Raw genomic sequence first — 15,233 nt, 5'->3', positions numbered from 1 at the left:
CAGGTTCTGACTGCCTGCGTCATGCAGCGACTCCCCACCGGCTGCCTGGGTTACACGTGGTGATGCATCTGCCTCAGCGCTGCTGTCTCAGTCTGTCCTGCCCTCTCCTTCCCCCGTCTGTGTCCACATGTCTCTTCTCCGTGTCTGAGTCTCCACTGCTGCCCTGCATGCAGCCTCATCAGCACCCTGGAGCGTCCAGGTGTGAGAGAGAAGAGTGGCAGGGAGGACCATGCTGAGAGGACTATAGTGGGACCCATGGGAGAGGGGGTCCCTGGGAATCTGACCGTGTGCCTGTGGTCAGTGGGTTTCTTTCAGAAGAGGTGGTTGCTGACTCTTTCCTGGGGAGAGGTCCTTGGGGATAGAGGCCTGAGTTCCCATTGCCCTATGCCCTTGGCTTTCAGCATCCGTCCGAGTCTCTGATCTCACACCCACGGAGACAGAGGACTCCTTCCTCCCATCCATCTGTCCTGCCGCGTCCAATGCCCTGGTGCTCCCTCCCACTTGCTTCCTTTCCCTCCTTCTCCAGCATCCAGCCCTGGGCGGCCTGCCCCACCCTCCCTTTCCTCTTGTCACGGTCTGTCTCCCCGAATCGATCCTGTATTCCAGGGTTCCTTTGCGGCCTGCCCTGTCCTGTGGCTGCATCCTTTCAGTCCCCCCCACAATCAGCCGGGACCGCCCGGTGACCTTACAGGATAACGCATGATGGACAACATACTTTGTTCATGCCTCAGCCCCCCTCCCTTCCCGCGCTCATTCTTATTTGTTTCCAAACCGTCCTGATTCAGCGTGCACCCTCTTGCTTGATCCCTTTCTTGAATTAGCATGTAGATGAGTCTGTCCACTCCTCTTAGAAAATGCTAGCACATGGGCAGATCCGTTTACATTCTTTTTTTGTGATCGCATTCGTGGTATCACATGCGTTGCTCCGAGAGTCAGTTATTATTACCAGAAGTCCTTTCCCCATCTTCTCCAGAGGCACCCTCCTCCTTTTTTGCTGAGTGCATGCCTTTTGGGGACGATGGCCCTTTGAGGCCTCAAGGGGCATAGAGGCAAGTCTGACTCGGGGAAACTTGCAGGCTGGTTTTTGATCTCGCGATGTGAGCCCTGCCTGATAGCTTTGGAGCAGCGTATGGGAAAGCTCTGGTGTAAGCCCAGGACGATCTGTAACCTGCCCTCTCCTCCGTCACCATGGCAGCCCATACTCCGCGATACACATCTCGGATGCTGTTGAAAGAGACTGGAGTCAGGTCTGCAAGTGCAGCCTCGGCTGTGGCTTTTCAGCTGGGGCTCTTCAAGCGTTTCTGGGAATCTGTGATGGTTCCTCCTTCAGGGTTTGCAGTGCAGTGCCCAGCAGCACCTCCAGTCACAGCAAGACCACACAGCTGATGCCCTGTCTCCTCAGAGAAGCCTGCATCACAGCACATGGCTGAAAATGCATGCTTGCCTTTGCCCTGACTCTGCTATAACCACAGACCTGCAAACCTGGTTGAGAAGGCAAGGCGAAACGCACCCCCGCCACCAGATCTCCATGCCTTTGCAGAGGAGTTTAGAAGACTGTAGGGAGAGCTGAAGGAGAATGGGAGAGGGTCATTTCATCATGGTAGTAGGCGTTACTCTAAAAACCCCATGCATTAAGTAGGAGTTTAGATATTGGTTTGGGGCCATAGCTCTTGGTCTTTGTGTCTTTGCCGTAAACATCCAAGCTCATTGAGAACTGGCAGAATCCATCCTTTCACATCCAGCACAGCCAGGGACCTCCAGAGTTGCTTCATACATGTGGCATGGGTCCTGCAGAGGGAGGGTAAGCCCTCTCACGATCCAAGTTCTGGTCCTTTAAAGTGGTGGGTGGACTTGAAGAGGGCTAGCAGGGCTGTTCAGTGATCCTGATGAAAAGAGAGCATAAAACTTGGTGAACCTAATCTTGCAAGAAGGACAGCAAGGATGCTGTCTTACTTCATTGATGTCTAGAGGAGGGAGCAACGGTGGGGAGGAGTCTCTTTCAGAATCAGGAACTGATCTTGTTGTTGCCATTCAGTCACTAAGTCATGTCCGACTCTGAAACCCCATGGACTGCAGCACGCCAGGCTCCTCTGTCCTCCACTATCTCCCGGAGTTTGCTCAAATATATGTCCATTGAGTTGGTGATGCCATCCAACCATCTCATCCTCTGCTGCCCCCTTCTTCTTTGGCCTTCAATCTTTCCCAGCATCAGGATCTTTTCCAGTGAGTCAGCTCTTTGCATCAGGTGGCTAAAGTATTGGGGCTTCAGCTTCAGCTTCATCATCAGTGCTTCCAATGAATGTTCAGGGCTGATGTCCTTTAGCATTGACTGGTTTGATCTCCTTGCAGTCCAAGGGACTCTGAAGAGTCTGCTCCAGCACCACAGTTATCTTACCTCCCAGAATATAAGCAAAGGTGCTGGGGTGAAGGAGCCAGCAATAGTCACACTCCATCTTTGTAGTTTTGTGGGTTTTAGTCTAAATCATGGCAGAGAACATACTTCTTTGGTACCTTCAGCTGCCTCTGGAATGGTTCTTATAAAGCTCAGTTTTAAAACACAGTCTGTTAAAGAAATAAAAAGAGCAGAACCCATGCCAGAAAGCAGCCTTCCCTGGCACAGACCTGCTGCCAAGTTTATGAGTTAATGGCCTTGAAGATCAAAATGGACGAGAAATGAAGGGTGGGTTGAAATGACCACCAAAAGTGACATGTAAACTGTGTTCTTACTCAAAGTCTTATGATCTACTAATCCATCAGGGGCAAATAGCAAATGTACACGGTGTCATAATTTTTCAAGCAGCCAAGGAGCAAAACTGCTCAAAACTGGCTCTGCTTCGAGGTGGTGTAGCTGCTGGCGAGGTCACTGAAATGGTCGTCTCTCGTCTCAGTGAGGCTTGGTTCAACATTCCCCAATTTACATCCCACAGGAGGGGGCTTGGGGCCCCCACAACACATGATCAGTAGCTGATAAGACAGCCCCAGGGCAGAATTTCATGAACAAAAACAAAACTCCACTTATCTTCCATGGCAATATGCTCATGAGCACATTAATCATTGTTCATGTAAACATCTCAAGTTCTTGGCTAAGAATCAGGCTTGGAGTTGTTAGGTCCTGACTGATTTTCGAGGCAGGATGGGACACGGTTGTGCCCTCTAAGAAGGACTTCATGAAGACAGAGTTTCAAAATATTTTTCTATTCATGGCTTGATGCCTAATTTCTTCCAGGTACATTTCACGGGCAGTCTTATGTTTAAGATAGCAGCAGACTCACCGGCTGACACTGGCTACTAATTCCATTCGTGTTCTCATATTTCAGGCAAAAGCATTCAATCTAGAACTTGGTCCTCTCATTTATTGGCATTCGCAGACTCGGATAGCATTTCTGAAATAATTATCTGTAGGAACACAGGTTTGTAGAAAAGAAAAAAGGAAATTGTCTAGAACAGGCTTTCTCAAACTTCAGCATACAGCCAAGTCAAGTGAGATCTTGTTTTGAAATTGAAGTATAGTTGATTTAGAATGTCATATTTTCTGGTGTACAGAAAAAAGTGATTCAGTTATATATATATATGTGCATACATATATATGTGTACATATATATACCTACACAGGAGAAGGAAATGGCAACCCACTCCAGTGTTCTTGCCTGGAGAATCCCAGGGACAGAGGAGCCTGGTGAGCTATGGTCCACAGGGTTGCAAAAGAGAGTCAGACATGACTTAGCAACTAAACAGCATCGATATTCCATTGCACATGTGTAGCACGTCTTCTTTATCCGTTTGTCTGTCAATGGACATTTAGGCTGCTTCCGTGTCTTGGCTATTGTGAGTAGTGCTGCTATGAACAGTGGGGTGCACGTGTCTTCTGGTTTTTTCCCGACATATCCCCAGGAGTGGGATTGCAGGTCATATCTGGTAAAATGCAGATTCTACTTCAGTAGATCTAGAGTGAGATTCTGCGTTTATAACAAGCTCCCAGAGGTTACCAGTACTGCTGGTCTGTGGAGGAACGAGGACCTGGAACATATTTCTGAATTCTCTTGCTTTTTCACTCTGTAGATAGAAGCCCTGTTGTCGGTGTGACTGTCTGCTCCTGTAGTGGGCTAAGATACTGTTACAATTGCCCTCCTAGATTTTTGTTTCTGAGACAGTTCTCAAATTGAGACTCTGGCTGACCATTTTCTAGACCAAATGCAACTCGATGAGAATCCGTGTGCAAATGCCCCCAGCGATGTAAGTTGAAATTTAGTGGTAAATTGATAGCAGCTGCAGATTTAACTCCCCTGTGTAATCCCACCATCAGAAAAATGAGAATCCAAGGGACTGGGTGGGAAACTCTTCCAGTCCCAAAATACAAAAATGCCAGTGGAGAGGGAGTGGTGCGGTGCAGCAGCAAAGAAAGTGATCAAACTCAACCAAAGCTCTGGAGAGTAGGATTTCACAGACCACACCAGTCGAGATGGTCGTAGCCAAACAGACCAAATAAATTAGGGCAATTCTGTGTTGGATTTCATGTTGCATTTCATTGCTTGTCTCTCTGGGATAGGAAAATGGAAAGAGACGTGGCTTTTGCAACATAGTCAAGCTTTTTGAAGATGGACCCACAAAGTGGCCAATTTTGAACCAAGTTTAAAATCTCTCCACGTGAGAGTTTATAGCCACCTCCAGGTGTCTCGCCGCAGGACACCTGCTCCAGGACCTGGGTATGGCTTTCAGCTGGCCCAGTGATGCCTGGCATTGAACCAAGACCTCCCAATCCAAGAAGACGTAGATGTGAAGTGGCTCTGTCATAGCTTTGCATGGGCATGGTCAATGAGAGCATGCATAATAACATTTCTGGAATATATTTTAAAGGAAACTTGAACCGACTTAGAGTCATAATCATAACAGAGCTTGCACTGAGGGTGCCGAAATATAATTATTCAATTTGCGTATGCAAAGCGTGATGAAGGTTTATGGGACAAGTGACAATACATTATAAATACAAAAAAAAAATCATTGGCATATACTTCAGTTCCATGACCACTGCTATGTTGCAGGGGCAATACTGTTTCAGTCTTACCGATGACTTCATGTGATTCCTTTTAGGGAAATCCTAAATTCATTTGGAGCAGGAGAAAAAGTAGACATTTGCACAGAAAAAGAGCTAGTCCCTTAAGACTGATTTAATAAAAGTGGATGAGGGGGAATGAGGGGTGGCTGAGAGAGGCAGGGGGCAAATAAAGAAGGCAGTACTCTTTTCCAAGGAAGAAGAGGAAGGAACACCAATGCCATTTGTTGGATTTAGGGTCAGGCCTCGAGCAGGTATCAGTTCATTCTTCCATACCTCAGGCTGTGTTTTAGACAGGTCATGCACGTAATAATGGGGTAATGGACTTCAGTCAGCTCAAGCTGGAAGCAAAACAAAGAGATGGTAAGAAACGATATGGTCTTGGCTATGATTGTAGTGAATTATCTTAGGGGAGTCCACCAGCTCCAAGAGAATCTGTCCATGGGAGTTTTCAGATTAATGGGTGAAAATGGGTTAGATTGATAAAAGATAGTTATCTTTTATAAATAAAACATAAATCTCATGAAACCCAGGTTGAATGTTTCTTTGGATCACTGGGTCTTCTCCATTATTCTAATGAACACAAACTTTAAAAAGCATACAAAATAGCTATTATCAAGTCACATCATTGATCTTTTAGTCATTTTATTTGTCTTTACAGATTTACCTTATGAACCACCCAGGAGATCCGCCTGGACCAGCCACGGCCACCCCGCCCCCCAGTCGAAAGGTACGATGTTGGTTCCTGCTGCCTTGAACCCTTTCATCACCAGGCAGTGGGTAACTCTTGATGGAGTAACTGATCATTTCTTTAGCCAGTTTGTGCTTTTTCAACGTACAGGTGTGTCCCTTTGGCCCCAAAGTGCAACTGATCTTTAAATGCAATGATTCATGCTCTTTGGGGGTTAGACGTATTTCTCTAACAGAAAGAAGTGAACAAGGTGATGTATTTCCACATGAACAAATACATGTCTCATGGGATGCTTTGAGTACGGGTTAAACGCCAGGTCATTTCCCAATCGTGGCCATGTTTAAAGTATTCCTGGCTTTATTTTATCTTCCTAGTAATTCCCCTTTATCTATTTATTTTAGAGGGCGATTCATTTTCATTTGTTTCGTAAACCATCTCAAATTTTCTTTTTAGTTTTGGAAAAAATGGGGCACAAATAAATTTTTAAAATATAAATGTATTTATTTTAATTGGAGGTTAATTGCTTTACAATATTGTACTGGTTTTGCCATACATCAACATGAATCCACCACAGGTATACACATGTTCCCCATCCTGAACCCCCTCCCTCATCCCTCCCCGTACCATCCCTCTGGGTCGTGTCAGTGCACCAGCCCCAAGCATCCAGTATCATGCATCGAACCTGGACTGACCAAAAATATTTTTAAAATAAGTTAGAGGGCCTTTGTTTTGCTACTATGTTTGCATTTGATTTTGTTAAAAAGGAAACATTTCCCCTACCCTAAGATGCTTCTTACCATAAGAGCAGGACTCTCGTGTTCATAACCAAGATAATTGGTGGAATGATGGACAGCAGCACCAAAGTCTAGTAGTCAAACACAAGTTATGGCTGATTGTCTCTTTCATTTTTGGATTTTCAGCTGCTCAGCCGTCTCCTTCCACAGTGCCCAAAACTGAAGACCAGCGTCCTCAGCTAGGTATGTTTCAGGGAGCCTCTTGATGGTCATAAAAGAAGAGAAGATGGGTCTAGCGGCATCTTTCTAAAATGTGTCACTTTCTAAGTGAAATTAATATTCCTTTGTCTTCCTTAGGACTGTTCCATATGTAAAATGGGCACCAAACTACCAGTCTACTCAATTGGAAATGATTGAGTTTTTGCTAAACCGTTTACAAAATCTATGCAGTAAATATGGAAAATACATTCCATCTGCACCCAGCTTCTTTGTATCCTGGGAATTATTTGACTTTTACCTTCCAGGCCACGTACAACAACATCAGCCCAGAAATGCAGTGGAATGTTTCTGCTGCCAGCATGCTGAGCGATGCAGCCAGTATTGTCCTGGGGACCGTGGGGGACTGAGGACATTTGCCCTGTTTATGTTCTGGGTTGGAGAGAGGCCTGGACTGGATGTCAGGAACCCCAGACCAAATCTGAGCTCAGCCACCAGCTAGGAGATCTTTACCTCGAAGCCTGTCTCAGATCCGTGTGACATCGTCTCTAATACAGGAAGTCGTGCTCTAAAATCTGAAAACACCAGCAGGTCAGCATCATTCTTACAGTTACATCCCATCTGCTCCCAATCATGTCTTTTCTTTTTACTGCAGATCCTTACCAGATTCTTGGACCCACAAGTAGCCGCCTTGCAAATCCAGGTGAGACACTGCTGATAGTTTTGCTCTTACCAAGTTATCTTTTGGGCAGGAGCGATTTTGCATGTTGAACCTGTATAGGCAAAGAAATCCCTTCCACTGAACAAATTTAAGTTGTAGGTTTCACTGGATTACTTGCCTAAATGGCAAATAAAAGGGTTGGGTTATAAACTTTAAGATTTAGCTTCAGCAAAGAGCATCCGTACCTAATCCAAGTTGTTTCAGCTTCCTAGGGCTGCGCTGACCAAGTACAAGCTGGGAGCTTAGACATCAGACATTTATTGTCTCCTGGTTCTAGAGGCATGCGTGTGTGCTAAGTCCCTTTAGTTGTGTCCGACTCTTTGCGACCCACCAGGCTCCTCTGTTCGTGGGGATTCTCCAGGCAAGAATACTGGGGTGGGTTGCCATGCCCTCCTCCAAGGGATCTTCTCAACCCAGGGATGGAACCCAAGTCTTGAACGTCTCCGCATTGGCAGGCAGGTTCTTTACCACTAGCGCCACCTGGGAAGTACTAGAGGCCTGAAGTCCAAAATCAAGTTGTCAGGGTTCTTTCCCTCTGTGGGCCATGGAGAAGAAGACCTCTCCTTGGCTTGCAGACGGCCGTCTTTGCCTGCATCTCCTTACTTCTGTATGTTATCTCTGTGCCCAAACTCCCATTTCTACCAGGACGCTAGTCAAACTGGATTAGAACCCATGCAGATGACATTACTCTAATGTGATTACCCCTCTAAAGGTCCTATTCCCATGATGTCACATTCCAAGGTACTGAGCAAACCTTACATATGAATTAGCAGGGAGGAGGACCACACTTCAGCCCATCACACAGCAGATAAAATAATATCTTTAAAAAAAAAAAAAAGAACCTAATGACAACCGTAAGGCTTCAAACGCAGGCTCGTGGCCAGTGAATGGCCTATGTCTGAACTCAGGTGCCAGAAGAAAGCGCAGATCTTTCATCGTCCATCTGTAGCCTGTCCCTTGCCAAGGACTGTGACCTGGCACCGCGCCTCGGTGCCAGCCAGGTTGTTTGATTTGTGTGTATTCGGGTCAGAACCAGCTGTGCAGGCCTCCACTTCAGAAATGCACAGCATATGATGCATATTCTCAACAGCAGCGTCAGATGCCAAGATGTCACAGGCATGTTGGAAATCCCAGCTGGAATGTGTATTTCCCAAACGTTGAGGCCAAAATGGGGTTAGAAACAGGAAAATGTAGATTCTGTGTAAATCCCCACAAGGGAATCTATACTTTGGAGAACGTAAAATATCATTATTGGGAGTTCTGTGTCTTTGACGCTGAAGTTTAGTTAATGGTAACTAGTGCAGCAAATATTTTTTAAACAGCAGAGAATTGAATGGATCTCTTTTGTTTATTGCATTAAATCCAGGCATAGACCAGGTGCTCAAAAATTATTTGCCAGATAAGTGAATGCAGGGAGTAACGAGATGCTCTCCTTGACTCACAAGGAGCTTCCACGGACACGGGCTTCCTCGGCGCCCGCCTGGCGGCTGCATCTCCTGAAGCTGCTCTTACGCCTGTGCTCCGCTTCCATTTGCAGCTGCCTCCATTGCTGTTCAGTTGCTCAGTCCTGTCTGACTCTGCAACCCTGTGGACTGCGGCACACCAGGCTTCCTTGTTCTTCACTGTCTCCCGGAGTTCACTCAAATTCATGTCCATTGAGCTGATGATGCCATCCAACCATCTCATCCTCTGTCCTCCCCTTTTCCTCCTACCTTCAATCTTTCCCAGCATCAGGGTCTTTTCCAGTGAGTCAGCTCTTCACATCAGGTGGCCAAAGGATTGGAGCTTCAGCTTCAGCATCAGTCCTTCCAATGGGTATTCAGGATTGATTTCCTTTAGGATGGACTGGTTGGATCTCCTTGAAGTCCAAGGGACTCTCAAGAGTCTTCTCCAACACCACAGGTCAAAAGCATCACTTCTTTGGCGCTCAGCCTTCTTTATGGTCCAACTCTCACATCCATACTTGACTACTGGAAAAACTGTAGCTTTGACTACATGAACCTTTGTCAGCAGAATGATGTCCCTGCTTTTTAATACGCTATCTAGGTTTATCATATCTTTTTTTCCAAGAAGAAAGCATCTTTTAATTGCATAGCTTCAGTCACCACCTGCAGTGATTTTGGAGCCCAAGAAAAGAAAGCCCACTGTTTCCGTTTTTTCCCCATCTGTTTGCCATGAAGTGATGGGACTGGATGCCATGATCTTAGCTTTTTGAGTGTTGTGTTTTAAGCCAGTATTTCACTCTCCTCTTCCACCTTCATCCATAACCAGTCACATAAAAACCATTACTGTGTTTTGAGATGATGATTATCAGTCAGGCTTCAGGAAGACTAATCTGGCAGGAGCATTCAGGAGAGATTAGAAAGGGGGAAAGGGTGGAAGCTGGAACGCTTTGGGAATGTTCATACAATAATGTGAAATAACAATCCAATAGCTCCCCTTTCCCCCCAGCCATATCACGCCTGGGCAAATGCTTGTCTCGGAACACCATGGTCTTCCTCCTGCAGAAGGGGAATCAGAGGTCCCGATGAATGAGCTAACTTCTCCTGGGTCACGCAGCCCACCAGAAGAGAGGCCAGATTTGAACCCCAACTCTCTGCCTCCAAAACCTGCTTTAATATTTTCTGGCCCCTCCCCTGCCACTGAGCGAGCAGGGAAGAGGGAGCTCTTGGAGAATGAGGACCCAGAGCACGGAAAGGAAGGATTCCGTTCAAACAGCTGCTTCGGCGCTTGGGACGGGGCTGCAGTTAAGGATAGAGGGCAGGAGCCTGTCCAGCAGCACTAAGCAAAACCAGGCCGGCCCTTTCACCCGCCCAGAAGGGTGAAGTGAAATATATATAGGTCTGTGCCCATGGCGTCACAGATAAAGGTGGCGCTTGGTTGGTGACTTGGGGCCAAAGAGAGCTGTGGCCCCTTAACAGAGGGCTTAGTGCCTGGGGATGCCCACAGCGGGTAGAGCGACTTGCAGGCAGAGCAAGGAGCACTCACTGGCCTGGGAAAATGGAAGATGTCTTGGAACCTAATAGCAGCGCTGGCATCGTGAGCCAAGGCTGCGCTTTATTCCACTAAGACTGTGTCCACTGGGTCCAGGGAAAGTGGCAACATCCAACTTTTTTTTAAGATTTTTTTTTTTTAATGTGGGCCATTGTAAAGTCTTTTTTGAATTTGTTACAGTACTGCTTCTGTTTTATGTTTTGGCGTGGTTTTTTTTTTTTTTGGCCTCGAGGCATGTGGAGTCTTAGCTCCCTGGCCAGGGATTGAACCTGCAGCCTCCCTACATTAGAAGGCAAAACCTTAACCACCAGACTGCTAGGGAAATCCCAACATCCAACTTCTGACTTGAAGATAAAGACTTCTCTTACTTAGTTTATAATGGATTGGGCTTCCCTGGTGGCTCAGATGATAAGGAATCAGCCTGCAATGCAGGTGACTTGCAGGAAACCCAGGTTTGATCCCTGGGTGGGGAAGATCCCATGGAGAAGGGAATGGCAACCCACTCCAATATTCTTGCCTAGGAAATCCCATGGGCAGAGGAGCCTGGCGGGCTTCAGTCCATGGGGTCGCAAAGAGTCGCACAAGAATGAGCGACTAACACTTTCACTTTCTCCGTCTCTCCTTAGGCTGTGTGTCAGTTACACTCATGGGGCCTCCCCCTCCTAAAACAAGAATATCTTTTATCCTGCTGTTAATGAGAATGTTTCTTCCTGTTTGGTTCTGGTTGCCCGGTCTCTGATAAATAAATCCTTCACCACTTGAGACTGCTGCCTCTGCTCTCCACACCAATGCAAACTTTAAAAGCCACTTTTAAATGAAAAGATGACCTCACATGATGCGAATGCCCAAAATGATAACAGCATCTCTGCATCTCCCTCCCAAATATGCACTTGGTGTGCAGCGTGGACCACATTTCTCCTGCTGAGACGAGTGTGTCCTTGCACTATGAAGTCCTGGATCAGATATTAGCGACACTGCCCCTTTAAATCCCATCAGAGTGGCTGATGTTTACCATGGCTCCTGTGATGGACAGAAATTGCCTGTCCGGGAAAGTGCTTCCTGGGAACAGGAGTTCACTGGCTCCCGTGGGGCTCACGGGGGAGTCTTTAATGGTGAGCGTGAAAGTGGAACCTGCTCCAGGCAGGGCCAGAGACCAGTGTTGGGGATGTTTTGGCATTGGATAGGAGGTAGGAGTGTCCAGTCTTCTACTGAGACTTACCAGCCGCAGGTCCAGGGAGGGGCCAAAGGACCTGAAGGGGCTGTGGAGGTGTGTGTGGAACCCAGGCCTGAAAGCAAGACTGGAGTCCAGGTTCCAGCCCTTGCTGACCTCCAGCAAGATCAGTCACTCTGCCTCTTGGGCTCTGATTCCTCATCCCTGCCGTGGGCTGTCACATAGTTCTGGGAATCGAGGGATTAACTAAACACATGGAAAGTCTTCAGAATGATGCCTGGTACTAGTCAGCTTCCAGGAACACTGGCCAGCCCTGAGAACACCACCATCCCCAGCTTCTGTCCTGCCAGCCTGCGATTTTTTGGGAGGAAGGAGGGTGGTTGGTTTCCTTTGGTGTCTCCTGTTTGTAGGCAAGGGAGGTACCTTTCGTTAGACCCTGGTTTCCAGCTCAGACAGATGATCTGAGCACTCATGCACTGAGTTTATCTTCATGGTGGCCCTGCAAGGTGGCATTATAATACTGCTATGTTGATAGCATTGCATCACCCCATTCTGCAGATAGGGACACTGAGGCACAGACAGCCGGGCGAGCCACCCCAAGTCCCATTAAGAGGCAGAGCCAGGATTCAGCTGAGACGGTGCCGATTCCAAAGGGGTGCTTCCGGCCCCCATGCTTCCCTCTCCCCCCACTCCCCCACCCCCACCAGTCCTGTCTGAGCCACCGTGAGCCCTGACAAAGCCTTCCGTTTGGGCCACATGCCTGCCGCCCTGATCTTGACCTGGTGTGGGGGGTCCAGGCTATGCCCTTGGGTTTTTCTGCAGCACCTCTAGCTACTGCAGAAAGTCCAAAGGTCGGCCCCTGCAGTGCCTGCTGGGCCCCCCTCTGCTTTATTTACATCTCTCTCCCTCCATCAGCTGGGGGCTGAGGGTCCTCCTTGGGACTCCCCCTCCTGCTTGCCCCATGGCTGCTGAGTCACTCCCAGCTGTGCTTTTCTCTGTGGTTTATAAACCGTTTAGATGTTTGGCCCTTTTCTGTTGCCCAGTTTGTACTTCTGTGCTATGGGGTTTCTCTTCTTTTCTTTTTAATTTATTTTTTTATTGAAGGATAGCTGCTTTGCTGAATGTTGTTGTTTTCTGCCAAAGCTCAACATGAGTCAGCTGTAGGTATACATATATCCCCTCCCTTTTAAACCTCCATCTTCTGTCTTCTTTTCTTTGAATCGGAGATGACAGTCCTCTCCCAGAATTAAAGGCTTGCCTTTTGTCTTCTTCGAAGCCACGCCCCAGGCCCCTTCATCCCACTGGGCCTTCCTGTAAGTGGGCAGCTAACAGGCTTGGATTCCCTCTTTCCCCAATCTTGCCTTTTAGTTAATTACCCTGGACAAACCTAGGACAAACGTAGCTACTCTTTACTATGTTTCAAAGGAGGTTATCAGGATAGAGGAGAAAAGAGATGTAAAGAGGTTTTTCTTTTCCAAAGAAGGTGATTCTTGAGGTGCAGGTGATGAGGCTGTTGGATGGACAGTTGGTCTTAAAAGAGCTTCTGCTTTTACTTGGTTTACCCACTCTTAGACTCCCTAAATCTTAGGTATTCGTGTTTTGGGGATCTCTATTCTATCTTCTAATACACACCTTTAGCACACAGTGTTACTGTTTTGACAGTAAAAGAAGAATTTAATAAATGGCTTTTGAAATTCTATAGCCATGAATAACTTGTTTAATTTACCATTGACTGTAACTCCTCAGCAAATATTGGGCTCCCTTGAGAATTCAAGCAGAGCAAGAAGATCTGCTATAGACTGTGAAGGCCGTAGGTGTTGTTACAGCACACTGAACAGTTAATGAGCTTGACATAATGCTGCATTTGATAATGTCTGCTTAAACAATGGGGCTTCCTGGTTGCTCAGTGGTAAAGAACTCACCTGCCAATTCAGGAGATAGGGATTCCATCCCTGGTGCAGGAAGATCCCTGGAGAAGGAAATGGCAACCCACTCTGGTATTCTTGCCTGGGAAATCTCTTGGATAGAGGAGCCTGGAGGGCTGCAGTCCATGAGGTCGCAAAAAGCCAGACATGACTTAGTGACTAAACAACAGCAACTTAAACATTCATTGATTTACATTTATGGCTGTTATTTTTTGGTAAGGAAGCAGATGAATTTTGCTTTGCAGATGTCTTATTCCCATATGCCCTTGAAAGGCTCAGACGTCAAGCCCCTGTGTCTTAAGGGCTGATGGCAAAATAGTCAAAGGAGACATTCCTCATCCATCCTTTGACCCTTCAGTTTCCGGCCATGAACTTAGGCCCCCAACTTACTAGTTCTTTAGAAACAGGAGCGATGAGAAAACACTTTTCTCTGCCATTTTTCTCTTACACACGTTTATAAAAGATGTAAGTGAGCGACAGATTCCCAAGAGACAACGCCAAGGTTTGAAGAGATGACAAGTATAATTTTGGCTGTTTAGGAAAATCTGTGTATTTTATACAAAATCTGTGGGATTGCTCTCTCTATGGGAGGAGGTTGACAGTGAATATCTATTTTCAAACAACTCTGTGTGTTTATATTGAAACATATGTTAGATTGTTTAAATCAAAAATCCATGTTTTTCCCTATTCCCAAGTCATATATGAAATTTTTTTCAAGTAGTGATCCTTTAGTTACAATATATATACTAAAACCATATGGTTTTCTCAAACAGCTCTTTGTATTTTTTAAAATGCATATTAATGAAATGTTGGGGGCAGCAAAAGTTGATTGAGAACAGTTTGAATATGTGGCCCCCCAAAAGTGAAGACTTTACATTGCGATGAACTACAAGCTGTTAATACATTTCAAATGTGTTGCTAGAGTGAAAAAATGCTAATTTTCCAGAATGTATTCAGAAAAGGCTGACCTTTCTCACGATGCTATCGTATGGATAGGTTCACAAACATATCCACTGCATACAGCCAATGTGGAAACAAAGATTTATGAGCTGGGCCATTTATCTGGGGAGCTTGTGGACAGGATTTAGAGAAAGCAAATGTATAATTGATTTTTATGTTTCATCAATTCCCTGAAGAGTTGGCAGAGTTCCTTTAATCATTTTATCATATCTGTTGGTATTTACTCATAGTGTAACAAAAGGTCATCTCTTTGGTAACAAGCCCAAGGTGGTATCTGGGAACTGGGAAGGGAAGACCTGCCTCTTGCCTGTTTTCAAAACTCCTAAAACCTGCTTAAAGCACCTCAGCTTCTCCTTGTCACAGTCAGACAGTTGGTATGTGCATGCTTTTCTCTCTAAGGGAGCCATCAGTCATCCTGAAGTATTGTAAGTAGAGGTTAGAATGCTGTGCCTGGATGTTTCTCTGAATTTAATAAAGCCTAAAAGCTGCATCGCTAGACCCCCAGTGGGCTCAAGAGAGCTGTGTGGACACCCAGTCAAATGAGATCTTATTGACTCAGTTGAAGCCTCATTCCACTCCCAGGAGGACTTGCAATCACTCATGGTTGCAGTGTTTTCATCTGAAAACTCTGCTTAACCCAACTGGCGTTGCAACGCAGGGGCAACACATGGATTTCCGTTATGATGCATTTGCCTAAATACTGGAAATGGGTGATCTGGTTTGAGACATAGCCAACTTTTTTTTCTAAACTTCCTCATTTTGAGTGGGTTA

The 15,233-nt window shown here is 46.2% G+C and overlaps 1 protein-coding gene across 11 annotated transcripts in view; it reads left to right on the top strand.

Annotated features, from left to right (window-relative positions):
• ERG (ETS transcription factor ERG) overlaps nucleotides 1-15,233 on the top strand; it is a 321,571-nt gene that overhangs the window by 303,026 nt on the left and 3,312 nt on the right. For all 11 annotated transcript variants that reach the window (XM_027961764.3, XM_042238489.2, XM_042238507.1 and 8 more), the window contains 3 exons: nucleotides 5,712-5,780; nucleotides 6,662-6,718; nucleotides 7,347-7,394. In XM_027961764.3, coding sequence (XP_027817565.1) covers nucleotides 5,712-5,780; nucleotides 6,662-6,718; nucleotides 7,347-7,394 — 174 coding nt within the window. The remainder of the gene's footprint in view (nucleotides 1-5,711; nucleotides 5,781-6,661; nucleotides 6,719-7,346; nucleotides 7,395-15,233) is intronic.

This window comes from Ovis aries, chromosome 1 (assembly GCF_016772045.2).
Source record: "Ovis aries strain OAR_USU_Benz2616 breed Rambouillet chromosome 1, ARS-UI_Ramb_v3.0, whole genome shotgun sequence".
NCBI lineage: Eukaryota > Metazoa > Chordata > Mammalia > Artiodactyla > Bovidae > Ovis > Ovis aries.
Note: the sequence above shows the minus strand (reverse complement) of the source record. Positions and strands in the feature narration are given on the sequence as shown.